This window comes from Manduca sexta, chromosome 24 (assembly GCF_014839805.1).
Source record: "Manduca sexta isolate Smith_Timp_Sample1 chromosome 24, JHU_Msex_v1.0, whole genome shotgun sequence".
Taxonomy (NCBI): Eukaryota; Metazoa; Arthropoda; class Insecta; order Lepidoptera; family Sphingidae; genus Manduca; species Manduca sexta.
The window spans coordinates 3,768,953-3,796,279 of record NC_051138.1 but is presented as its reverse complement, the minus strand read 5'-3'; the positions used below and the strand labels follow the sequence as shown (position 1 = coordinate 3,796,279).

Sequence of the window (27,327 nt, the reverse complement as noted above, 5' to 3'; positions counted from 1 at the left end):
GTCTCATTCGATGTTTCCTTATTTCTCCGGAGTCCGAACACAAATTTCACCTAAGGCTACGATTATTCGAGCCATTGTTTTGTTCGTACACGAAACTTTTACCATTGATGTTTGGTTATTGTAGCTCGATATTACCTGTGGTGATTTTTGTTTTTATTGTTTACCTGTATTTTGAAATCAAAATATACTAAAGTAGTGTGACTGTAGATAGCCCGGTTCTTAAAATGGCCCATCGTGTTGTGAGTTCTTTTATTATTCAATTTCTTATATTTAGTGATTTTTTGCAATTGACTCAAAGGTTATTCTTCATATTTTTCCATGAAACAATTAATGAGGATTTTAAATCTAAGTAGGTCATCAGGGGTTCTGTGACCTTAGATTTTAAAGGTCTTATCGCTTACTATCTATCAATACGTATTACTACTTCCTTTTCTTTTATACGGTTCACGTACAAGTCCGACCCACCTTTGCATAAAAAATATTTATGTTCCCTCACCGAACACTTTTCACAACACTCGCCCAACTTCGTTTCGCGTTTGCTATTTATTTCTCTACACCATTCGCCGCTTAAAAAGGTATTTTCCGAGGTAGAACGAATATTTCACCGAGAGTTGTATATTAGTACCCACTATTAAACTTTATTAAATTTTTTACACAGAAACAAGAATTAAGTTTCTTATTAAAAATATTTTTCTTCATCGTCGTTTAGTAAATTGCTATAAGTTAGCATGTTCCGACGCATTATTGTTTATATTCAAATATTATGGAGGAAATGTTGAAGTTAGTTAATACTAGCCGTAGCCTGGGAGTTCACTCGCGGATATCCGGCGCTCTGAGTGTGGAACGGAACCATTTGATATATCGCGGTGCAACAACAGCGCTGTTCTAGAAACGTTATTTATGAAATGTGTTTATTCTATAAAGGGTTTAATAAATTTGATTTGATGCATATGCTTGTTTCCTCATAAATTGTGCAATTGTCATATTTTTACAAGCTTTTATTAACTTAACTTACAATGTTTGATGTATGTAATTATGTATCATTGTCCAAATATAGGATTACTACTGAGTAATCCTCAACCGATTGAGATGATATTTTGCCTACACCTTTAGTTAGCTAATTGACGTCATTCAATATGGAGGACGGCTCAAGTTGATGGCCTAGTTCTCTGATTTTGGAAATCCTGTCAAATTAAAATGTTGGTAATAGCATATCTAAATAATTCGAAAATCCTGACTATAAAAAAAAATAAAATACATTTTTCACTGTATATTTAAAAAAATATATGATAATTTAATATCTATCTGATTTTAAATAGTCTCTATTTTATAATGTAAGTATATATTTATTTCTATATAAGTTGCTGCGGAATAAAATCATTCTACAATTGTGTTAAATAATACTTTCAATAGAATTGCATTCGCGTTCTAATTCTATATTTCTCGGTAGCTGCCAATGTCGTGGAAATCGATCAGCAGCCACAAGAACACAGTTCTTTGAATTAAAATCACACGATTTCTTTTTACTAGGAAATATTTTTGCCTCTGAGAATATTAGATCTATTTCTATCTTCAGAAGTTAAAAAAGAGTATTATGGGCTTGTGTTCCAAATTTCAGGTAAATTTAATTTTACAAATATCTTATTAAACAGCTTATGTAGATAATACTCATTTTATTACCAATATTTGGGAGCATAGATTAAAGTGTTACTTTTGTATTTGGCCGGGTTATACATTTATGTGTTATTACGGCATTTACTCTAGTTGTAGGCTCTAAAAGATTTAATATAACTATCATAACTTCAGAATAACATCAAACTCTAATATAAATTGGGCACCGACGTGCATCTGACATGATATGAAATATAAACACGAAACTAATATTTTTAAAATAAGCGCACAAATACGTAACAAATTGAATTATACACACTGGCTGGCGATACAATATTTTTTTGTGGCCGTTGAATTGAACTAATATTCATACAAAAACTGTTTTCGTTTTTCATCTCGCAAACAAACGCGGTGTAGAGTTTTTAAAATACTGGGGCCTTATTCTCTATCCCGCACGTTATGTTAACAGTGCGTAACAAGCACGGAACACAACGCGTCATGTTTAGGACTATAGAAATTTGGCTTTCAGAATACCATTCCACGCACATTTCTCGAAGATAACATGACACGGCCGCGTTACGCGTTTACACTATCATGCAGAATAAGGTCCCTGTAAACGAAAAAGAATATTATTTTTGCTGTAAAATGTCTCCGGTTGTAAATTTGCATTTTAATTAGCCGACAATTTTTGAAGTGATCGTTTTTACAAATCTTTGACATTTTTTTTTATTGCTTTGAATGACGAGACGACCTTGCCGTTAGCTTAATGGTAAGTAATACGACTGCCGATAAAAAGTAGAAACACCATCCAATACCTTGATTACAAAACAATGTTTGATATTCCACTGCGCTCGCCATCCTGAGACCTGAGTTGTTAAGTCTTGTAATTATGTCCAGTAGTTACACTAGCTACAATATTCTTCAAACCGGAACACAACAGTGACTACACACTACTGCTTGGCGTCGGAAATAGACACTGCGGTGGTACCTACTACATACCCAGACGGACTCTCAAATTTTAGAGATATATATATAATAATATGAATGTTGCAGTCTTAAGCTTGGACACCATATAATTAGGACATTGATGATTTAAAATACATCGTGCACAAGGAACAGAGTAGACACATGTCTCGAACGACATTATTGTATAAGATGATTTTAAGGATACTCACCATTTCATTTTAACGCCTTAGTATCTTGAAATAAATATCAATTTCGTGATAATTATTCACGGAATTATCCACCGTATACGTTTGTAAAAACTATGCGAGTGTATTCACATCGCCGAACTATTCAACGGATTTGTTAGTTTTAAACAGATTTTAACTTCACAACTGCGTAATCCTACAAAGCTATTTATGATTTTTATAGTAACTCGCAATTTAAAGTTCTGGCTATTTGCTGTTGTTTATTATATAGCAAGATCTCTAATGATACTGTATTTTATTAAAACATCCTAATACTATAGAGATCGCAAACGCCGAATTTTCAGCGTCGAGTGCAACAAGGATGGTACGCAAACAGCGTATCATAAACATGATCTACACACCTATTAAGCGGAATTATTATTTAAATTGGTGTATGCGCTGTTCCGTATAAAAATATGAATATATTTTTGTACTTTTAGGTTAAGTTTCGATACGAAAATCATACTTTGGAAAAATGTCACCTTCAATAAAGAGAAAAAAATTTGCTACGAATATTAAATGGATCTACGCTTACATAGTTTTAAATTAACCACGCAATTGCACTCAAAGCCTCGTGCTAAGCTTAAAGGTTATACGATTAACTATTATAAACTACTACATCCTCCACCTTGAAGTTTATTGTAATCTAATAACACGTTAACCTGCAGTGAAAAAGGATTCATATAAACCAATTCCAGCCGGCTTCGCTTTATTTGGTATTTACTTAGAATCTAATTATCATGAAAACGATTTACAAACCGGATTCATGTATATTTGTAAATATGTTGTGTCGGGTTCCATTTCCGAAAATTTAATCTAACGCAACTGCGTTAGATGGTATATATTATAACACAGTGAGGTTATTTATAATTCTGTGTAGTGTGGACATGGAGCTTTAGCCAAGACGTCTTTCTACAACCTCAAGAGTAATGTAGCTTCCTATTAGTAAAAAGAAATCAAAATCGGTTTAGTAGTTCCTGAGATTAACGCGTTCAATTAAAACCTCTTTAGCATATATATTGGTATAGATTTATCTTAAACATAGTTATAGCAAAATTCTATCTCCCTAATTCGAAGTAGGATAAGATGGTTTTAGGGTATTTTAACAGATCATAAACTAAAGGGCAAGGAAGGTACGAAACGCTTGTAGTCGAATAACTTTTGTCCGTTTAGATATATATATATATATAGTGTTAGAATTCCGTACTAATGACCTTTCAACCCTTCGTTAATTTTCATTCTTGCGACACGGGTGGTTTCATCCCCATAAAACTATCTTCGAACGAATGATTAAGGGCCAAGGTATATTGGTTGTAAAGCATCTGTGGGATCTTGCGTTGTATTTATACAGGCCTTGAAAAGATGGACGTTATGAGCAACTCAAAACATTACTAGTCGATGCCAGAAACAGTCGTATTTTTTTTGCAAATGGAGTAGTCAAATGCTTCTTCCTACTTACTCACATAAGTGTGAATGTTTTTGAGGATATTTCTTAGAAATAAACAAATAGACCGCGGAATATATTCGGAAGAAATTTGTACACATACAAACTAAGTAACATAGAGGTTTTTCTCTGTGAAATGTAAAAATATCAAACTCAACTCGTTACTTAAAGTGTGGGCTAAGAACATTAGCCCAAGTTATCGGGGAAGTAAGAAACCTAATCGACCATAACTCTAGTTGCTAAGCGCAGTAAGTACAAAGAAAACGCTGTTACCTGCAGTGCATAAATTCCGCTATCGATCGTTGCTATCGCATAGGTTATCATTTGCAAGCCCCCTACACTACACAAAGAAATCTAATGGATGAAATATGTGATGAACGAAAACTAGTTCATGGGAATATTCAGTATAGAATTCTTGTATAGGATAAATTTAGGTTATAGTCCCTATTATTTTTACGTTTTATGGAAGAGCGAATCAGTTGAGGGGAGTGACAATAATTATCTTTTAAGCATGAAAGGCTTCAGAAGGCATTGCTATAGGGAGGAAATTATACGGAAAAAAATAAAAATAATAATTATTTAGATTTGACAATAAATATTTAGATTTTACACTATCCTGTATTCTCTAATTTTACTTTAATATATTAGTAACGTCGGTAATACAAATAACTATTTTTATTTTTCTCAGTAATTACTATTATTAGAAAACACGATGTACGGAATTCTCTAAACATTCAGAGAGCGGTGTTTTTAATTTTAATTACATTCCAAAATAAATTAACCGGCACATAATACGTACTATTAAAACGAATGTAGTCACGTGCAGCCGCGGGCAAAACCTAGATTTGAAGTGATACATGTTGTTCCAAATTAGCAATTGGGTTAGCGCGCACACGCGGCTGCCATTAAATCTTAGTGACGAAGGGCGGCCATCAACAGGATTAAAGGTAAGGCTAATTGCCACATTAAATTTAAAGTTTTTACACGAAACGGGCCAATCTGATGTTCGCAATGAAGGCTCGCCCGTAATAAAGCAAGCCAGGTCACACGGCGGGTGGGCGGTGATCCGTAACACGCGATATGCGAGCAACCGCTATGCCGTACAAAATATCCATTTACGTACATAGAGCCATGTCTATCTAGAATCGATTAATCATAACATCGATTATTTAGAAATCGTATCGATTCTATAAATCAATCGCAAACCCTGCGAGTCGTTTTGCATCACGAAGCATATAGATTGAACGGAGACAGTTTGAACGATTCCTATTCGTTTGCAAATTCGACTCGACCCATATTTTACTTACACGATATTGGATCCAATAGGTAGAATTCACATTGGATATAGAATTGTGCGTTTAAGGAATCTAACGAATAGACTAATGATATTATCCATCCATTCTTTTATGTTGATTATTGTTTTAACATAATGTTTATCGATATTAACATTCGATTCGCATCGTTAAAATAAAAAACCGACATCCCTAATGCAGGCCTAATTTCAAGGAAATTCACCTCTACCTACCGGTTTACCGGGTTTTCTCGGAACCCATTGTTTTATTGTTGAAACACACGTACACGATTTGTTATATTATCACAAAATATGTTCGTGTATTTGAGACACGTACGCGAAATCAAATAAAATGCGATGTAGACGCGAAGAAGCTCTCATGTAGGAAAAACTTTTTGAATTCGTGTTTTAAAGTTGAGTAGGCAAATTGCGAGCGGTACGCGCGCTTCACACTGATCCGCAAATGTATCAAGAATTTACTGCGGCTATAAAGGCGGAGTCGTGACTTATATTCCCAAACCAGGGAGAAAAATGCGGATATGAATACACATTCAGTGTCAAAATGTAGAGCGCATAAGCAATTGGCTTATACTTTAGGTTGTATGTTCAATAAGAGGAGAAGAATTGAGGCCTGGTTAAGGTTTATGCTCGCTGGGAACTAAATAACGTAGTGAAAATTTATTAAAAGATGATAAAATAGACATGAACATGATTATACATGAAATACTGTTCAAACTACCTATAGGGACAGCAATTCGCGTCTCAGAATAATTGGTATTTTTTTACATCATTAATCATTCACATATGCGCTATACAGCCAAAAAATATAACACAGGCACTCAATTCCATAACGTTAATTTAGGCTAATATACTTTAAAATCCTCTTAGTTTATTATAATAAATATATTAAATATAAAAATACTTATTATAATTAGAAGACACTTAGACAATAACAATACAAAAATTTATCCATAATGGTTCCTTCAATCCAATTTCTGATTTCGGTTTCCTTTGTGCCGCTTCTGCTTTGAGGCGGTTCGGGTTAACTTTGTATCATGCTTTCTACCGTGGACAAAGGAAACGCTATGGGCGAATATTTAAAGCCAAGTTCACGCGCCATTGTTCTGTTACCAGCCGGATGTTCAAAATAATTGAGAATTACAAATATTGATTTCTAAACGGTGTATAGTTCATTTACAACACAATGATTCGCGGTCGTTTCTCGGATATTTTCATTGTACAGCTACCTGAATAAAGAAAAAGCAATTCCGAGAGAGGTAATTGTTATTTTTATGGTAATCTTCAGTGTAATTACCTGTCTTTGTGTGTATGACATAGTAATCTGTTTACTGATACGGGTAATGTAGTACACAATTTGTTGCATATTGTTTACGTATCGAAAGACTTAACAGTTCCATAGGTATTTATTCTCCACAGTAGTCTTCGGCAAATGGCAATTTATTTGGATATCAATGAGATCCTAGTTCAATTCTAAATTCGGGTTCATTTCTATATTTATTCCTGAAACGCTTCAAATAAGCTTGTCCTAATTCCTTTATAAGCGGGGATAGTCTAGTTGGTTGTGAAACGGACTGTCAAGACGATTATCCGCAGGTTCAAAATCCATAGGCATACTCCCGACTTTTCTAAAAATCATGTGTTATTTTTTGTTAATTATCGCTTGCTTTAACGGAAAAACATCGTGAGGAAACCTGCATACCTTAAAAATTCTCTATAAGAAATTTGCGGGTATGTGAAGTCTACTAATCCGCAATAGGCCAGCGTGGTGGATTAAGGCCTAACCCCTCTCAGCAGTAGAGGAGACCCGTGCCCAACAGTGAGACAGTATATAATACAGGGCTGATATTATTATATATATTATTACATTATAGAATAAGTTCATGCCCTACTTACTTATTATGCTGATTATCAAATGCAATTATTTTTTACTAATTTAATCTCCACCCGACGCATTCACGAAACCAACATGCTAATTGCTGGGTCGCCGTTTTATTTTTCTAAAGAGCGATACCACGCCCATTAAGAAGCACCTAATGACGCCTCGTTAGTGGAGATTGGATGTGACATTTCAACTTGATTCCTGACGTGCATGTCTATATGTGTTGAGAAAATAATTCCTCCGTGACTAAATAAAACACGAAATTAATTGGATTTTTCTGTTTTTTTCTGAAGATAATAATAGACGGTCTTTGCAGGTATTTTTAAACCCCGTTTGAAATATTTCTTTGACTTTAATTTTTTAACAAAAGTTTAATAACACAGTAGATATAGATACTCCGTCTTTGGTGTACACTTAACTGTTTATTGTTTGGCGCTAACATATAGACTCTAATACATTAACATATTATGTAAGTGTATTTCACATTGAACAGTAAGATGGATGAAACTGCCCACCGACTGGGGAGCAAGATATGATGTCCGCAGCTGAGGAAAACTGAAGGCTATGAGTTGAGATGAACTGGCAAAGTTTGAAAATTTTGGTGGCTAACAGCCTTAAATACAAAGAAAAATTGGGGAGGCCTTTTCTCACAAGAGCTCCAAACTTGAATAAATTCATTAATCATATTTATTAATTAGTTATTATCATTATAAATAATAGCCACTTGAATAATTATATTTATTTTAATTATCTTAAGATTAAAAATTATAATATATATTTTGGCATATAAAAAAATTAGAAACGTAATAAAAAATTAAAAGAGTATTTACCACTGATATCTTCAACTACTGTAATCAGTATTCCTTCGTTGAACTATAAAATGTTTTACGCAGAACCAACACTTTATATTACTTTTCTACCTTCAGTATAATATCTTCAAAATTATCTCCAGTAATCTCTCAAGGTACTTTGGGTCTTAGTGCTTATCCGTTTCGTACACATTAAGTTTAGGGCAGTTTCAAACTCTTATTATTAAGCGGCGCAGGTGAAAGCGGCTGTGAAAAACGGCCAGCACGTCATGAAAAATAATGCATTATATTTTTGAGAAATTGAAACAGCACGCGGAGTTTTTTACGGGGAACGAGTGATGGCTGAATGAACAATAAAGCTGGACATAGCTCACCGATCTGGATTTAAAAAAAAATAAAATAAGTATACATGGGCGCCTTGGTAACATTGATTTGTAAGAAATGCTCTCCCACCGCTCTCTAATTGAGATATCTAAGAGCTCCCGCTTCTACCTAGACTACTATACGGTATATGCTTAACACATACTAAAGAATCCGTAAAATGTGATGGCACGGAACCCTCCCAGAAGACAAGTTCTACTTGCACTTGCCATGTTTTGAATGAACTAACCCTGACCTGAACTTGTGTAAGTGGACGGAGTGGCCTTTAGCATAGTCAAAAAACGCTAATGGTTAAGAGTGTTCGGTCGTTTATCATGGTTACGCCAGCAAAAAGCACGTCGCAGCTTTTTATAATTTTTCTCGGAGCTTTTACGCGGTGGCCTTCATGTAGGGCTGAAACGTCAAGTACAAACAAACCTTATTTAGATAACATCTTAGCTTAATTATGACTGTAAAGACTACTTTGGTGTAGTTGTATTGCAAACACAGACTACCGCGCTGAGGTCGCAGGTTCGATCCCCGGGTCGAGGAAATTTATATTTATTTTTTTGAGGCAGTTAATGTGGATTCTGGAATTATGCCCGGTAAATATAATAGGCTCGCCAATAAATTAGACATCATTGCTGGCAAAGTGTATGTTGGACTTCTACCTACCCCTGAATAGAGATAAAGGCGGACTACGTATAGGACTGTTTGTAGCCAGTGTGACTACGGGACATAAGACTCAACATCTCGTGTCTCAGGATGGCGAGCGCAGTAAAATACCACACAATAATTTATAATTCATGGTGTGGGATGGTGTTTCTATTGTTTATGGGCTGTCGTATCGCTCACCATCAGGCGAACGGCAAGCTCATCTCATCATTAAAAGCATTAAAAAAGAGCGATAGTGTAAAGCTGGCGAATACAACACATTCAATATTTGAAGTGTCTGTGAATAAATATACGTCAGTCAAGACAACGCAATGCTGACCTATTAACAAAATCGAAAAATGTAGCATGTTTTGTTTGCATCTACTTAGCTGTCCATAAAAATTTTTTTTTCATCATACAGTGTAAAATTGTCTTGGTGTGAGTTCTGTGAAAGGCCCAGCTTTTGTTAACCGACCTAGATGTATAATTACATAATTTACTGCCATGTACTTTCAGATAGAGTTGGAATATGCTATTTTCACCGCGCCACCGTCGCAGCCAATCTACCGGTAGAATCAGGAAGGAAATGGCAGTAACATGTTCCGCTACTACGGGCGGTGATACATAGGAATCGTTTTACCTTAGGCAATCGTAGTCCGTGAATATAGTTTAGAAAACGGATATTTGAGACTTGCTATTTTGAAATAGGGATTTTTTAAAACCTATTTTTTTACTTTTAATTTTAATACATCTTTAATATAATATACTACGATGGATTGATGACTAGCAAAAGGCGGTAGCGGATGGTTGCGGGCTGCTCAAGAAGCGAATGATAGGCGCACACTTGGATAGTTCTACGTCCAGCAGTGGACAGCGATGGCCTTGATAGATTGATAAATTTATAATTTAAAAAGTACTAACCCACTGCCCTTCACGAGCCTGTTTTATAATTGAGGTTAAGGCCTTAAGCCCCCAAGCTAGCCTTGTACCTAGTACTTTTACTTAACATTTCAGATAATTAGTTGTTGATTACATAAAACAAATCTTGAAAAAATCATTAAAATTTAAAAAGTTTCCAAATGCCTGAATTACGTTCGGAATTGTTCATAAATCAAACAATGTAGAAGTGGAACAATGAATTGCCGAAAAAGTCGTTATTATTCCAGGCGCTTAGCTCCAAAAATGTGCTTTATTTTTTCACAAGCACTCCAATTATAGACGTATTTCAATATTAACAGTTTATTTCAGAGTGCGACCTTCGGGGTAAAATCACGCATAGGATGAAATTCTACTATTTCGTGAAATGGCGGGCTATAATATCCTTTTTGAATTTAAAGATATAGCATTGAAATTCATTAACAGTACATGATAAATAGGTAACCTGCAATAGTATTTCTAATATAGTGTCGAGTTTATGTTGTATGTTATACTAAGAATAACCTCATACTATTCAAATGTGTAAATAATTACAAATTTAATTTCGTAGTAATAAAATGTACAAATCTGATTCGATTAAAAGAAAATATCCATCAGGAAATTAAAGCCATTATGGAAAATACGTGCCGCGCAATGCTGAAATATTATTGTATGTTTATTTCGTAGAAGTTCCCGAGGCATGCGAAATTACATAATTTAAATAATAAACAAGCTCCTAATTTTCTATTTACATGATGTTTTGTTTTTTTTTCTGTTAGTTTTTATGACAGCATCAAAAAGAACTTACACGATTTTGAAATTAAGTGCGCTAAGAATGCCCTCATAAGCATATATTGTTATTATATTACAAAAAGTTCGATCTATACCTGCTTGTATTTCCTGCATTAAAATAGCTGTTTTATTCCGCTTAAGGCAAGTCGTTTATTACCAAATTATAGGAGATTTGAAGATTTAAGTCAACAGCCAAACAAGAAACACGTGTTCAAGAAAGTTTTTGCTTTTTTATAAAGTACAAAAGATAAATACATTTATATTATACCACCTTATATTATACACTCTACAAATGATACCACTAAGTAAAAGTAGTGGTCGCCTACTGGTGGAAATTCGACAGCATCTTCATAAATTTTATTTTTCTACACCGTATATAAATTTTAATTATGATAAATCTCCCAACCCTGTGCGCGCAATATTTAAAAAGTGCAATGTTTTTTATTTACCTATATAGATTTAATTCCAAAGTACAACACATTTTCGTGTAAGTCCAGTTAGAAGTTGTTTTTCACAAGCAGGTAAAGGAAACCTGCTGTAATATATTTTATCCAATCTCAGTGCTTCTAATCACGTAGACACGTTATCTCGTTTTAAAGCAGTGATCATTCTACGTCTAAAGGTAATTATCCGAAAGCTGCTGAGAATTTCCAAGATGTACCAAATAATGATACTATAGTGCAACCCAAATTAAACTTTTAATGTATTAGGTACTGAGTAGAATTTAACAATGGTATAGTTGATGCGGGCTATCGAAACTCTAGCTAGAGGTAAACATGATCTAAACAATGGATGACTAAGGAGTAGTTAGACGTACATTTAACATACGTAAGGAATCATGATCTATTGGGAACTTGTTATGACTATTCAAATGATTTTGATATACCTAATATTAATAATATCTATTTATCAAAATATTATAAATTATTACGTACATATTTATAAGTCAATCCTTAAAAGATTCCACTAAAATTAATACCAATAGCCTTTAAACCAAGTCTTAAAAATCCAGTCACCTGTGAAGACAAAACAATATTTATAATATGATACGTAATATTTTTTGTAATATTTTTTATTAAGTAAAAAAAGATGAAATAATCACGCAGTTTATTTAAAAAAAAAACTGCACCCATTTTTACCAAAACGTTCATAACATGTGAAACAGATAAAAATTTTAACTGTTTACGAACCCGATTAAGCCGAAGTCAGCTTTATGTGCTTTTTATTACTGTTTAAATCGATCCGTTCTGTACGAATTATATGTAAAAGCAAACTTACACCCAAAACTGACCCAACATTGTTAAGAATGTGCACAAAGTGACCACAAGTTCGCATACAACTGGCGTTCACCGTTATGTCTTTGAAAGCTCTCTCATTGTTTACGCCTGATGACCCTAAGGTCATCTCATTATTAATGCATGAGTTTTATAGATATTCAAGAGATACTGTCCAAATGCAAACGAAATTGTCTTCGTACCAAATTATTTGGTGCTTTCCAATGAATACTGTTAGTGTTTATGTAACTGTTTTTTGTATCACTCGAGACAAATTAAATGATTAAGGTAGTGATTCTATTTCGGATATTTGTTGAACATAAATACCGGTTTTATTAATCAGAATTGAAATAATATACATAACATAACATAACATCACGCATTTTATCCCCGAAGGGGTATGCAGAGGCGCAACTAGGGCACCCACTTTTCGCCAAGTATGTTCCGTCCCATGATGTGATAGGGGGCGAGCCTATCGCCATATCGGGCACAAATTCCAGACTCCGGGCTGATACTGAGCAGAAAAACCCAAATATCACTTTGCCCGACCCGGGATTCGAACCCAGGACCTCAGAGCGCTATTGTACCGGACATGCAATACAACTACGCCACCGAGGCAGTGAAATAATATAAAATATCATAAACATGGTTTTACATTTTTTTATATCGGTAAATAAATAATAAATATATAAATAATATCAGCCCTGTATTATATACTTGCCCACTGCTGAGCACGGGCCTCCTCTACTACTGAGAGGGATTAGGCCTTAGTCCACCACGCTGGCCTAGTGCAGATTGGTAGACTTCACACACCTTCGAAATTCCTATAGAGAACTTCTCAGATGTGCAGGTTTCCTCACGATGTTTTCCTTCATCGTTCCTTCACCATCGTATCGGTAAATAGTGTTATGAAAAATGTTTTCAGAAGAATTAAATGATAGTAACTCCATTAATAATTCTACTAAGAATATGTAAAGCCCAAAATTGGGAACGTTGCTGAACGTTAGTTATTTACTTAAATTCAAATGACCTACTTCTTTACCCCGTTTCTTACAAAAAACCGGTGATTCACTTCGCCATAAAGCACATTTTTCTATGACGTTCCAACGCTATTACAAGCACGAAGCTATTACGATTGTTGTTAAATACGGCCGATCGGTACGAGTTCGTGACTGGCCAACTTTGCCAATATCGAAACTACGAACTAGTGCACTCAGCTGTTGTCCTTTCACGATGAAACAATGGAGGTTTTAGCGAAGGGCGGAGTTTTAACACGGCAAACTTTTAGTTACATGTATTGTAGGCAAGTGTACTACACGGTACGTGGCAATCTTCTGATATTGCTTTTAATAACTTGCATTAGCAAGAAACATACAATAACAGCCTTTAAAGGGGCTATATATATCGATGTATACGGGCAAAATATTTACTTTAAGCTTGATATCACAATTTCTTAAATATTGCGTATAACTTTACCATAGTGTATACTCACTGATATAAGAATATGAGATTTGATGGATAATTTGTTAATTCAATTATAAGAAAAGGAAACAAAATCATGAAGAATATCGCATAATTAAGTAATGTAATCAAAACCTTGTCCAACAAAAAGAAATAATTTTTATATAGCAAATGAAAATCAGGGCCCCAATTACGATTCTTTGACGAAATTAAACCCGATAGAAAAAATTCAAAAACACAGAAATTGATTAAATAATTTTGAATTCGAAGCTGTCGGTATGGACTCGATGCATTATTCATGTCGAGGTCCCTCCGATGTCCGTTACAGACGCAAAAGGGGCTCAAATTGACCGAGCGTATCCATCTAGTCGAAATACGATATTAATCATCGGCAAATGGAGGTAGTTTCAACGCGTACGTACGTAATTACTGCTAGCAAATACGAAGGAAATACAAGAAACCATATTTAGTGATGATTACCTGAAAATCGAAAATACTGAAAAGCAAGTGACGTGGAAGAAAAAAAAAAATTTTTTTAATTAAAAAAAAAATACTAAATTACCATGACGCTATGCTATGTAATTAATTAGGTATGCAATAAAAATCCATATGAAGCTGTAGGGATTGTCTTACATTGATACAATAATTTGAATAATTGGTACATACATACATACATAACATCACGCATTTATCCCCGAAGGGGTATGCAGAGGCGCAACTAGGGCACCCACTTTTCGCCAAGTATGTTCCGTCGCATGATGTGATAGGGGGCGAGCCTATCGCCATATCGGGCACAAATTCCAGACTCTGGGCTGATACTGAGCAGAAAAACCCAAATATCACTTTGCCCAACCTGGGAGTCGAACCCAGGACCTCAGAGCGCTATTGTACCGGGCATGCAATACAACTACGCCACCGAGGCAGTAACTACAATTATCCCGATGATTATATTTTTAGGGCCCTACCAAAACCATTTTTAATCAGGGTCAAATTTGTCGCAGAGGAAAATAAAAAAAAAACATAAGTAAACATTAATTAATAGCGATTATTGATTTTTTGAATTGTTAATGGGATTAGTTATAATGCCATATAACCTTATACCATTTACCATAAAACAATGTACGAGTCACAAAAGCAGAATAAACAATGCTTAGTACAGCTAAACACCTCAGGCTGCCGTTCGCTTTGCGAAAACACCTGGTCCCCAAGGTCTGTTGGTACGCTCTTTAATATGTCTGGCATTGAAAACGTGGGCTTGTAATATAATACCACGGTACCTTTAACGCCAGGTTACCAGTGGACGTAAATAGAATTGCCTTCTACTTAGTTAAAACATCGATTTTAATACTTAAGTCTAAGGAATGATGGCGTGCGTGGACCGAAAGTAATAACGAGGATATAAATTTTATACGCATGTTTAGAACTTATATTTTGTAAGATAGACTAAATCAGAAATAAGAAACATATTATCATTCTTTTATAGAATTGACAGTACATGAACATATCGCTCGTCGAATGGCGTTATATTCTCGCGTACAAACCAGAAAAGAACTGCTCAGTTTCTTGACATCCAACAATGGAAAAGTGTAACGTAAAATTAATATTCAAGCAAAATAGAGCTCTATACAAACAACGAAACAGCGCTCACAACCTGTTCCCCGTTAGATAAAAGAACTTCCTCGCTTAACAAAAATCACGTGAATAAATATTTTATAAGATTTTCTATAGTCTTTGTAATGCCGCATTCATCCGCTCCCTATCCGGTTTAAATCGACAACATCCTTCGCATGTTTATTTCTTTTTGTTTAAGTATCATATTAGTTGAGAATAGAACAATCCCCGACGGTCTCTTGCGCAGAATTTATACCTCTGTATATCGATAAAGCACGTTGTATTTCTATTTTGGTGAATTTTTATTATGCAATAAACTCTGTTTGGCATTCGAGTCATTAACTCTGCCATTTTAGCGTACGCCTCCATTCATGCTTGTTTACTTCATTGACAATTTTATATTCAAGAATTTTTATTACTAAAAGTTGTTTTTCTTCTTTGTGTATTCATTTTAGTTTATGTATCAAACGAGGATATTGTTTAAGTAAATATGTCACGTTACCACCGGGTAAAGGGTCAAGAAACTATTAATAACTTTGACAATGCAAATGCATTGCTAGTCTTTAATAAAATAATAACTGGGAATAATTGCGAGTTTTTGGATCTGCAACTGTTGTTATTTATAATTATTATTAGTCTATAATTATTCACTATTATATTCGCCATATCGGCATAAAATTAAGTACAAATGTTTGTCTTATAGCAACTAAATTAAGTTCGGTATTTGTTTGTCCTACAGAAAACACCTTCACAGTAGTAGTAGAGAAGGATGGCCGCGGTCTTGGCATGTCGGTGTGCGGCGGCGGCGGTCTAGTGAGGATACGAAGGCTGTACCCCCCACAACCAGCGTGGCGCACTGGGAGGCTGGCCCCCAGAGATCTCCTGCTGTCTGCTAACGGAGTACCTCTTGCCGGACTCAGTACTTACGTAAGTATACCAATTAAATATGAACTAACAGCGGCGGCACAATATAACCGTCAACCATGCAATAATGTGAGTTCTACAGCAGAAGACAAATAAAAAAAAATAAAAAGATGCTTAGGAATTATCAGCGACTATTAATAATAAAAAATTCATAGGTGTTAGAAGCGAAATGATTGGTGATGGGACACAGCAGACTATTGGTACTTCTAGGAATCTCACTCAACGTAGGTACGATACGCAACAAGACTGGCACGTCCCGCCATCCTATAAATTTATAGAAATACTTTAGTTGAGCCGGTCTGCATATTGTAAACGCAGCACACAGTACAACCCTACGAAAATGTTATGTCATTTTATGCAGAAAACATTTTTAGTCAAACAAAACGTAATACATTTCAAACACAGCACACATGCACTTACGACCGTGTGCGGTGCAATACTTTGCCGTGCCCGCAATAAAAAACATCAGTGATTTAAAAAAAAACATGTTCCGTGTATTCATTTTGCACCACTTCCACTAGTTTAGAAAATATATACAGCGAATTTTTTCCCATCCCAAAATGTTAACTAAAAAATATTTGCGGAGTAAAACAAACTGGAGAGGTCGTCGCTAACTGGCAAATGTTTGCTCCAGCTAGTTTACAATACAAACGAAATATTCATAAAGCCCGTGAGGTTTTATTGTGTGAGTGGCTGCTTTACCACTTGCATAACAGGTACAATCGTAAAACAAGCCGTGTTGCTTGCAAAAATAAACGGCAAGTCAGGTAAAAAACGCCATTTGTTGTCGCGACACTTCCCGAACCCGAATCGCGGTTATAAACGTAAAAACTTTTATGAAAACTGCGACACGGTCCGCGACAAGGCTCCGGTTCAAATGTAATAAACTGTAAAATGTTTGCCGCAAACTTCCACAAAATTACATTAGACTGCTTCTACTACGCTGTTGATGTAAAAATTCCCATTTGCCAGATGAGGTTTCTGTGTCTAGATACTGAGTGGCGATACGTCCATCACATTCTGTTTTATGGATCGTTATCAAATCTTCAAATATATTTTAACATTATAAACATTGTTTTTCAGCTTAAAAATACGTATGCAGGGTAAACAGTTTTTTGTTTGCCTTAAGGACCTAGGAACACGTGTGCACAGAGGTAGATATTGTAACTTTAACTTTTTGGACGACTAACAGCGCAGTCCTCGTGTGAAATTAAGGCGAAATGTCAGAAGATTAGAATATAAAAAACCGCGATAAAATCCGAAACATAGTTTTATTTCAACGTCAGATTAATCGCGTTAACCTCCTCTTTAATAACTGTTATCTTAAAAACCCAAACTAACATGCATAAATCACGTACTTCATGGACATTTGCATCTACAATGAGTTTAGCATAAAATCCTCGTTCATTCCGCTAAGGAGCCCTGAGTGCCAGTTAAATGAATGCAGCGGCGAAAAGCTGGAATATTATGAGTAGATAAATAGACTATTAACTGAATACGATTTCATGCAATTTAACACAGACGGTTAGGAACAATGCTTGTACCGACTGCAAAACTTGAGCAGATGTGGAGTTATATGAAAACGCGTTTCACTGCTTATTAAATTCTACAATGTACCTTGCTAGGAATTTGCAATTTCATACAATGTGTTACTCGGTTTAATTGGTAGATCTTTCCTATTATGAAAGCAATAAAGCATAGAAACGCTTGCATTTAATTAACGATTTTGTTTGAGTTTGGATTTAAATGCTTTTCTAACATTGTAATATTGTTTCATCTTTGCAAACTTCCTCACAAATTCCCTGTATTTTTCTAATTATTTTCAGTCCTAAAACACATGTTGCTTACGATATTATCGACTTGACGTTAGAAATACTTTCGAAATAAAATTATATAACTCATACTGTTTGAAAACATATAGTTAAATACATTACATTGAAGCATTGGTCGGCACAGTAATAGTACGCAAATAAAAATCCTCCAGTATTCCAAACGTTAAGGTAATGCGCAAATGTATAACAGATAGCGCCATTTACGCCGTTTGACCAAAGCCTCGGCAATCGCTGTTTGTGTCACTTGAAAAATAGTCGCGGTCCTACCCTCTGAATTAGCACCAACACATAGCGCTTGCATAATACGGAATGTTAAGCTGAATAACTCGGCGAAACAACTAACTTTAAGCAGGCCTATTCACTTGCGTGTAGAAACTAAACTGTTTTAAATACATTTAAAGTTTTATACGTATTTCGTGTGGTGGAGCTTATGTTTTAAAGAGGTTTGTTATTTGATAATGTATGATTAGGTGACTATTATTTAGATTCTTTCGTTTCTTTTATGTACTTATATTTAATATTTAAGTTAAAAAAAAATCTAAATAAATAACTGCAACTAACTTCGACGTTTTCCATTTCCTCGCTGTTTGTTTCATAATCACACGAAAGCCAAAAACTATATGGAAAATACCCTTGCAACCAGTTGCTAACAAAGAAAATATAAGAAGTAATTTGATCCATCGAATATCGGTTAGCACAATCCGAGTACATATTTCATTCGGCGTATTACCACCCCAACCCATCAAAACCATATCGACGCAACGTATAAAGGGCAAAGTCATTTTCCTCAATCAAAATCAGCTACCTCGGAAACGTTCCAATGCTATACATCAATTTAATTCCATCCGGTTAACATTTCGCTTCTGAGTCACAATAGAAAAATATCCATTCCATTTAGGTCGACCGCGAATTTCTGAAGTGAAGACAAATTGATTACCCTACTTTTCACTGGAGATCGTTCGCCATTTAATAATAGTTTTTGCGGATTTATAAGGGATACATGAGGCATTAATGGATAAAGATTGATTTGCTGCGATATAACAGCATTTTTAACGCTATAAGTTGCTTACGAAGTCTGTATTTAGTATTTTTAATGTTGTATGGATTGCTTGCGAAGTTGGAACTTAGTGTTTTTAATGTTGTAGTAGCTATGCTCGCGGTCGTCAAAGTCCAATACGAGCTTATTTAGTCCATTTTATATTTGGACTGACTGCTCCAGTGGTGTTGTTGTAATGCCTATGTGGCACGTGTACAAGTTGCGCTGAGGTCCTGGATTTGAATCCCTCGCCATGTGAAAAATATTTGTGTATAGGTTTTTCCATCTTAAATATTACTCAGTATAGATTCAGGAAGTTGGGATGTAATATCCCCGTGCCTGAACTCTCTCCGGTCATGTAGGATTGCGGTCTATCAGAACTATGAGATTGAAGGAAAAGAGGGTGCACGCGCGTATTGCGCACTACATCTCCTGCGTACCTGGCTGATCGCCGTTGACATTAGGCACTGCGTCGTAGCCAAAATTCGTCTAGGAAGGATTCATATTTGGACTATACTGTAAATACTAGCAGGAACAACAGAGTGTTTACCAAAGAAAATACTGTAGCATATTAATGTTAATTGACTTTAAAAAATGTCTATGATACCGTAATTTACTTTTCAAATAAGGAAATTATATATAATTTAAGGATAAACTGCTACTAAATGAAAATAATTAAACAAATATCTCGAATAAAACATCGCTAATGTCCCATTCGTATCGCGAGCCTTTGAACTGCCCGTAATTACTTATCCACCATTAATCTGTTTAATCCCGAAGCTTCAGAAGTGCTCGCAGTTATATCATTTAATTAAAACAAACACATCTGTATAAAACTTTCCAAATGCCATCAATGAACGTTGACTCTCTGCTAATCTGTTTCATTCAGGGCGTTATGATAATTAAAATTAATGAAACATAACAACCGATGTTGCTGTTCATTAATTCATTTAGGTATAATCAATACTACATAATTTATTAATAAAAACTGTTTCCAAACTACATTTGCATTAGATTACAATTTGCATCATAAAAAATGCAAAGTTGAACATTGCTTTGAATTTTTATCTAGCTTCCCTAGTAATTCTAATTAGTCAATGACGCCAAAATTGGAAACCAGTATATAGGTAATGTATTTTTTTTATTTTAGTCGTTTTTAAAGGGGGCTTAATTATTAGTTATTTTTTTTAAGTAGTTTCGTAAAGTATTTTTTAGAAAAAAGATAAAAGAAATCATTGTTATAGGAAGCGCCTACTGACTAACCGAGTGGCTGGCCTATGCCTGTATGATATCTTAAAACCTTTTACTGATCAGACATATTACATATACATATACATCTGTATACAAATTTGTCTTGTTTTTTATATTTACGGTGTACAATAAAGTTTTAAATAAATAAATTACTGCAGGAAGCGTTGGAGGTGCTGCGCACGGCAGCGGCTCGAGTGGAGCTACGGGTTTGCCGGCCGCCAGCCGACGCGCTCGAGAGCGTCACCCCGCCGGAGCCGCCGACGCCGCCCGCGCGCACCCTGCACCCGCCCCCACCTACCACCGCTAGACCCGCTCAACTGCCATCCCATGCATGCCAGGTAAACTTACACGCACTAGATCAACGTGGTGGACTAAGATATAAACCTTTCATAGCACTTAGGGCTGGTATTAGTTACGGTTTTATTTGGTGGATGGTCATGTGCGAAAGTCCTGGTTGGATGTTACGTTAGTTACAAATGTCTATGCGCCAATAGGCTTTATTCCCCAAGAACACTTATGTTCCGGTTTAACATTATAGAGTTGGGCAGTTAGCTCGTATCGACTTTGAACCGTATTTAAAACGGGTACATACATCTTAATGACAAGGAAAGGAGATAGCTCTTCTAGTTAGAGTCTCGGTCGGCCGTAAACAGTCGCAACACGCCTGGAACTTTGAATTATAAAGCACTACATGGATCCGCACTCTGCTGGACATCACGAGACATTAGAAGTTACGTCTTATTATCACGCAAGCTCAGACCGTGGATCGCCAGAGTTCTGTCCTTTAGGTGCTTATGGATTTTTATTTACATCAGATAAGGAAAACACGGCATGAGATGAAATTTCTAACGCCATAAAAAGCCACAATTCCGACTCAACCCATCTACAACTCATAAATTTTGATTACTCGACCTGTAGATGGAACCCAGAATCGTTATTCTTTTGCACCTCAGTTTAGATACAAATGCCAAAATTTTATCTGATTCACTGTATTCACAAGTAAGACAAGGTCATCAATTTGATCGTAAACAGTTATGAATTATTCTTGACAACACTAATTGGTTACATTTGTGAGATATATAACTATATCAATGGTATAATCAAAAGATAGTGAAATTCATAATGGATAGATATTTCTCATGTTACGGAAGTCGCGAGGGAATCCCTATTAGCGTTGTTCTTTGAAGGTTCGTTCTTTGATCTAACCATGAAATTATTATGTACTACGTGCAGATCTAACACATGAATTTACTATTTGATCGCTTCCATGGCATGCAGGATTAAAACTGGCTGTCTACGAGAGAGCTGTGGGTACAATCCCTGCTACGGGATATAAATATTTGTGAAAATGGCAAAAATATTTCTGAGAATAAGTTGTGCAATAAATACAAAATGTTATTCGAATATATTGTCTGCATATCTACACTGGATCCATCGATGCTCAGAATTATGCTGACCTCTCATGTAGGCTGGCTGTACCAATAATTACAGCAGCACAGACCCACAGTGGTAATTCGTATAATTTTTCCACAGATTATCCCAAACGACGAGCAGCGCGACCACCTCGTCGTCGGAGGGTCGCGGGAGACGAGAGGCGAGCCCCGAGCCGGACCGGCGTGACCTCCGACTGCCGGACCTTGATCGACCGCTCCCCGTCTACGATATACAATACGGGGTCTGTATCAGAATCCTTCTAAACTCGAATTTAATATTTTGTAAGCGATGATAGGCCTAGCATACACCTGTGTCATTTTAACGTTCCGTGTGCATTCTTCGTCGACTAACCGTGAAAGGAATCATCGTTAAGAGATTTACATACCCGAGAATTCTATATGAGAATTTGGAAGGTAAAGTGACCCAAGTCAGCCTACTGTGATGGATTAAGACCTAATGGAGGAGAGATAGCAATTGAAATGATATAATACATGGCATTTAATATAAATTACCAACGAATTAATTAAATCAACTACTGGATTTGGAATATAATAATAATAATAATAATAAAAGCCTTTATTCACTGACCAAATATACTACAATTTTTAACTTATTTTACAAGAACCAGTTAATGCAAAAAAAAAATGCCTTGTTATTCTTCAGCAACCAGTTTGTTGGTCAGGTTGTCCTTCGACATAGGCCTCCCCTAGTTTCTTCCACTCATCTCTATCATGAGTTAGTCTTCTCCATCCTTTTGGTAGATCATCCTCCCATCTTTTAATTTGTCTTCCCTTTTGTCTTTTTCCATTCCTAGGATACCATTCCATTATATCTTTCGTCCATTTTTCTCTACTTGTTCTCATAATGTGACCGGTCCAATTCCATTTGAGCGTTTTTATTTTTTGTAAAACATCGATTACTTTTGTTTTTCTCCTTATTTTTGTGGACTTCCACCTGTCTCTTAACCTTATGTTTAGCATGCTCCGCTCCATATTGCGTTGGCACACTATAAGTTTTTGGTTGTTTTTGCTTGTAGCGGGCCATGTCTGACACCCATAAGTTAAACATGGGAGAATGCACGTGTTATACAGTTTGCTTTTCACTGACATTGGTATCGTTTCGTTCTTAACTATTTCTTTGAGCATCCAATAGCGTTTCCAAGTGTTACTTATTCTTCTATCAATTTCTTTTGAGTATTGATCTTTTATTGATATCAGTTGTCCCAAATATATATATTCATCAACATATTCGATCACATCTTGTCCTATTTTTATGTTTTCTTTCATTGTGTTCGTCATTATTTTAGTTTTCGCTGGATTCATAGATAGGCCTGCTTTCTTGCTTTCATTATCTAATTGCTGCAACATAATTTGCAGTATGTTAGATTTTTCTGCAAATATAACAATGTCGTCAGCAAATCTTAGGTGGTTTAGATTGGTTCCATTTACATTTATTCCAAAATCTTCCCAGTTTATGTTTCTGAATATATTTTCTAACACTGCCGTGAAAAGATTGGGTGAAAGTGGATCACCCTGCCGAACACCTCTCTGAATGCTAAATTCTTCACCTTGCTGTTCAAGTTGGACCTTTGCAGTCGAATGTTTGTAGATTTCTGTTATAATTCTTATATATTTACTATCTAGGCCCTGGTTTTCTAGCGTCTTCCAGATATAGTTATGATTCAAAGAATCGAAAGCCTTGTTGTAGTCAACGAATGCTATGTAGTAATGTTGGCCATATTCGTTACATTTTTCGATAATCTGTTTAACCACATGAATATGATCAATGGTAGAATAATCTGCGCGAAACCCTGCTTGTTCTCTTGATTGGTTTTCTTCTAGGTGTTTTATTATTCGGCTAAGTATTATTTTCGAAAACACTTTGTATAAATTGGACATTAAACATATAGGTCTATAATTGTTTATTTCATTTCTTTCTCCCTTTTTATGTAATAGGACAATGGTAGACTTTGTCCATTGAGTTGGTATTTGTTCAGTGTCCAATATTTCGTTGAATATATCTGTCACGGGTTTAGATATCACGCTTAAGGTGTCTTTCAATAGCTCATTCGAAATGTTATCATCTCCAGGTGCTTTGCTACTTTTTTGTGTTTTTATAGATTTTATGACTTCAGCTTCTAGTATGCAAGGTATTTGTTCTTCATGAGCATCCTTCTCTATTTCTGCAGATATTGTTTTTTCTGTTTCCGTGTATAATTTCTTATAGAATTCTGTCGCAACTTTAGCTATTGATGATCTTTTTGCCGTCAAGTTCTCATTTATCTTCTTATTTTTGGTTTTCATGTTAGGTATCCAGTGTGTGTATTCTTTCAATTGTTTTAGTCCTTTTTTTTATTCCACCTGTTTTCTCTATTTGTTCTCTTAGTACTTCCAGTCTCTTTGTTTTCCTGTGTTTTCGTATTGATGCTTGGATCTTTTTGCTAATACTTGAGATGCTTTGACGGTTATCTTTTCGATTCTCTAACATTTTATACCTCTCATTCATTAATATTATTAATGAATGAGAGGATTTGGAATAAGTTTGAGGTAAATGGATTGGAATGAGGAGTGTCGCTTCATTCCACCATAACAATTTCTAATTTATTTTCAATAGTAGTTCATATCTACCGGGATCATGAGAAGCATCAAGCTAAACCCTAGCCGGAGACCGATGCGATGTCCGGCTACCGGACATTGAACAGCTTTTATGCCAATATATCTATCGATACAGGACTTCTAGATAATTAACTACTTTGCTACCTGAGCATATACGTTCCTAGCAATCTTCAAATAAATGACTAATGCAATATAAAATTCAACGTAAACGACATTCAAAATCTTGTGTTTCCATTGTCTCTATGATAAATTATTCTACATAGAAACATGACTCACAATGTAGAATGACCATTATGGTTGTGTAACGTGGTCGTAAGTTCGAATACGGGAGTGGGAAACCTGATTGCCCGTAATCGACTCTAGGAAAATATCGATCCGTAATAAAGTTTCGACTTGGTAACATATTTAATAAATCGATGCGCCGTGGTACTAATATCATTATATTATTTGTTTCACTTATTTCATGTGCAAATTGTCAACTGAAAGGAAGATTGGGCTAATAATGGCAGGAATTATTAATGACCATATCATCAGTGTGCTCGATGATCCATATGATAATTACTGACTTCACAAACATGAGAAATAATCATCGTTAATTAGTACTAAAAGTGTCAGTTTCAATTTCAATATTCTTTACCGTTCACCACTAGAAGTTATACATTTAGGAAGACAAAAGGGCTCCGAATACAGGCGCTTCCCGATTTTCCCACTAAAAAAATACACTATAGTTTTGTATCATTAACCATTTTAATTTTATAACTATCCTCCATTAAAACTTTTAAACCACTAACAAAAAGCCGTGAACACCATGTATCAAATATTAACAACCCATTAGCGCCCTGATAAAGTAAAAACAAAGGACCCCGGTTCAGAGCGTCACGGAGCACTTTCTAGCGAGCACTCCCAAAGGAATAATCTGTGAAAGAACAACGCTGGGTCGTACAACGGTGGCTTTTCATAATGTATGAGAATGCACTGCAACTCTCGGAGTCTCGCGCGCACTTGTGTCTAATTTATTCAAGGTATAATACCAACGTATAAGCATTTGCAGTTTTACGGTTATTGTGACCGGTGCATTTCTGATTACCATGCGAGGTTTTTACGTATATATAATATCAGCCCTATTGTATACAGTCCCACTGCTGGGCACAGGCTTCCTTTACTACCGAGAGGGATTAGGCTTTAGTTCACTATGCTGGCCTAGTACGGGTCGGTAGACTTCACACACCCTCAAAATTCCTTTAGTGGCCTTCTCAGATAAGCAGGTTTTCTCACGATGTTTTCCTTCACTGTTAAAGCAAGCGATAATTTACAAAGAATACTTGTTTTGAACTTGCGGTCATTTAAGTACTTTACGTATGATTGTGTTGTATTTCTTTAAGTTTTTTTTCCTTTCTATAGCACCTTGACTGTCAATGTCCTAAAAATAAATAAATCTCCCCTTTCTTTCTTATAGAAGAGTAAATGAGCTTTTGGGTTATATGATGGTAGATAATTGCCGCCCATAAGCCAAACCTACACATTGAATAACAATTCTAATTTAAGTATTTGAGCGTCAAAATTAATCTATTTGATCATATTTTTTCCTGTCAACGTTAATTTAAAGTAAACTAATATTATAAAGCTGAAGAGTTAGTTTGTTCGATCGCGCTAAGCTCAGGTACGATGATTTTTTTCTATAATGGGAAGCTACATTACTCCTGAGTGCTATAGACTACTTTTTATCCGGGAAACTCTATTCCCGGTGTTGGTCGACGTTGGTTGGTTTGACGAATATACTAGACGAAGCTTCGACGAATATACGACTATAGAAGAATAAAAGTGAAACATTATGCAACTATTAATATCCCTTATCGCTCTGATAAGTTTATTAATTCTATAAGCTATTTCTGAGTGAATAAAATAATATTAAGGAAAAGTTATGTAACTAAAGGAACGGTTTTTGTAAAGGGAAAAGGAAAATCGGCACTAACACGTAGCAATAAATTACTTGTTATAGGTGCTTAATCAGTACGGTTATTGTTGGTCCCACGATTATTGTATTAATAATGATTTAGTTCCGAAAGAGTATCCTTTAATTGGAACAACATATCGTATGTGTTACGACTGTCGAGGGAATGATCAAGTAGGGAGTCTACTCGCAAAATCGATATTTGATATAATATCTTCTGTGTACTTGACTGATCGCCGTTGAGATTGGCCACCGTTGCCGATACTTTGATAGGAAGGAATCAATCATTCGATATATTATGGCATTTATCGAGTCAAAGTCTACTCTCAATTATATCGTAACAATTCAAATCCGACAATGTCGACCATAAACAATATGATACTTTCGGAGCAGTACAGTCGTATCGCTTCTGATATATCGTTGTCGATTTTCCGAGTAGACGTCCAGATAGATATTATCGCTGAGTTTCCCGATGGCCTCAAAAATCTGTATGACAATTTAATTATAACCAAGTTTTGCTGTATACATGGTCTATTTTACTTTGTTACATTTATATGTTTATTGCATTTGAATGACACGACGAGCCGAGCGGCATAAAGCAATACGACCGCCCATAAACAATAGCAACACATACAAAACTTTGAATTACAAACTACGCTCGGCACTCTCCTGCGCTCGTCACTTTAAACATAGATGTTAAGGCGATACCTCAAGGTCCATTTTCATACATTTTGTTTCACCTTTAATCTGGGTAACTAAACAAGTATTGGCAAGTAAAGAATTTAAATTCACATCTAGTTAGTGATTAGTTCTCGCAGTTGAAAGAAAAACGTAAAAATAATTAATAATCATGGATATTTCTGCCTTTAAAATTTCTTCATATTAAATTGATAGGTTTTGCTGCATACATGGTTTATGCTGCTTTGTGTCACATTTCTTTTTTATTGCAGTTGAATGACAAGACCAGCTGCT

The 27,327-nt window shown here is 35.5% G+C and overlaps 1 protein-coding gene across 1 annotated transcript in view; it reads left to right on the top strand.

Moving 5' to 3' along the window:
• LOC115440632 (multiple PDZ domain protein) overlaps nucleotides 1-27,327 on the top strand; it is a gene marked incomplete at its 5' end in the record, with an annotated part of 50,967 nt that overhangs the window by 8,876 nt on the left and 14,764 nt on the right. The window contains 4 exon segments of the mRNA XM_037442376.1: nucleotides 16,052-16,239; nucleotides 20,514-20,642; nucleotides 20,644-20,693; nucleotides 21,889-22,030. Coding sequence (XP_037298273.1) covers nucleotides 16,052-16,239; nucleotides 20,514-20,642; nucleotides 20,644-20,693; nucleotides 21,889-22,030 — 509 coding nt within the window.